We start from the raw sequence: 1,564 nt of genomic DNA, 5'->3' as shown, positions 1-1,564 counted from the left end.
CCTTGTGCAAGCCTTAGTGAGAAGAGGGTGTGTGAACAAGCAGCCATTGTAAGAACGAATCCCTTTGTCGAGGATAACTGCTGCTAACATGTTGACTGGATACTGGAAGAGTTAAAATTCAGTTAAAATCCACAATTATAAAAGGATACAGTAAGACTATAATTTCAATATTTCCTAAAAGTGAGATAAAATTGTAATGCAGTTTTTTAAACTATTCTAAATATGAATTTCATCACATCAAAGTCATGAGCCTCTGTGTCTTAATTTGGAAATCGTATTACAGTACTTAGTATATACCTCCTCATTCATGACAGACTTTGTGTTTATTATATATCATAATCATGATAAAATTAATTTTATATGAACTTGCACAGAAAATAATAATAAAAAAAATCTTAGTAAAAGTAGTAGAGCATAAGAAATGATATCTTATTTTAGGTATAACTTGACAGCATAATCTCCTTTTCTAAAATAAAGTAATAATAATTAATACATGTTCATTCAGATTTATATATCTGATATTTCTAGCCCATAATGTAATAACTCTGTATTGTCTATTACTGCCTTATGCTCTATCACTGCTTTCTAATTACACATGTTTACAGTTGCTTAACCTTCAAAGCTCCTTCATCATCACAGTTTGCTTAAATCTCCAGCAGATGGTTTTAATTCTGCCAAGTTACTAAATAACTCTTGTTAAAATATGACATACCAATAATAGCTCACAATACTGCACAATCTCTTGGTGTATTTTCCTTATACTGTTAATTAATTTATATATCTCTTTACTTATTAATTCTTTTTTCTTTATTTAGGCCATTCTAAACCTTTTCAAGATTCTAAAAATGCCCAGAAAAGTCGTGCTCTCTCGTCTGAGAAATATTCTGAAACATAAGGTCCTATTGCACTATTGAGTAGAAAATAAGAATCCTCAATACTAACAAAAACCTGATTTAGTACCAAAAGACCCCAACACATACGCAGATTCTGAATATCTCGTCCGTAAAAGATGACACAGAATGATTGAGTGAGAAAAAAAAGGTTTACCTTGAGATATATCTTGGGGATGCCATACCACCTGCTGCATCATGCTTAAAACTCCCAAGGGACGAATTATAGAACGAATGCATTAATAAATTTGAGAAAACGCAACAATCACCCCGTACCAGTTCGCGATACTCACAATGATAGACTTGGAGAGAAGGACCGACGTATATTAACTCCCTATCACCAGCATCCATAAAGTGAAAGCCTCGCGTCTCCTGGAAGATGCCACTTGTATTTTCTTGTATTTTCTTGTATTTCATTTTCTTGTTTCTCGGCCTTTATTTTCTCTCGAAGGCAAAGCAACTCTGAAACAAACAAAGGGAGACAATGAATCCATGTTTATCGTCATTAATAATGGAGTTTATTAAGTTGAATACCATTATAATATGGTACCCAGTGCATGGTCAAGGTCGCTCACGGTTGCTGCTTTGCTGGTTAATGCTAAGACATTGATAACATTGTACAACTATATGTAAGAAAATTATAATATTGTATGACTCGTGTTTCTTTCTGTATC

General features: G+C 33.1%; 1 protein-coding gene across 2 annotated transcripts in view; it reads right to left on the bottom strand.

Annotated features, from left to right (window-relative positions):
• The window catches only part of LOC119588718 (peroxisomal membrane protein 2-like), a 6,474-nt gene extending 5,290 nt beyond the window's left edge, over window positions 1–1,184 (bottom strand). The window contains exons 1-2 of one of the 2 annotated variants that reach the window (XM_037937357.1): window positions 1,048–1,184; window positions 4–102 (exon numbers count right to left, since the gene is read on the bottom strand). In XM_037937357.1, the coding sequence (XP_037793285.1) occupies window positions 4–90 (87 nt within the window). In that variant the 5' untranslated portion in view covers window positions 91–102; window positions 1,048–1,184. Of the gene's footprint in view, window positions 1–3; window positions 103–980; window positions 1,022–1,047 lie in introns of those variants that run through there. The other variant, XM_037937358.1, reaches the window with a different exon arrangement.
• Window positions 1,185–1,564: the final 380 nt, after the last annotated feature.

This window comes from Penaeus monodon, chromosome 24 (assembly GCF_015228065.2).
Source record: "Penaeus monodon isolate SGIC_2016 chromosome 24, NSTDA_Pmon_1, whole genome shotgun sequence".
Taxonomy (NCBI): domain Eukaryota; kingdom Metazoa; phylum Arthropoda; class Malacostraca; order Decapoda; family Penaeidae; genus Penaeus; species Penaeus monodon.
Note: the sequence above shows the minus strand (reverse complement) of the source record. Positions and strands in the feature narration are given on the sequence as shown.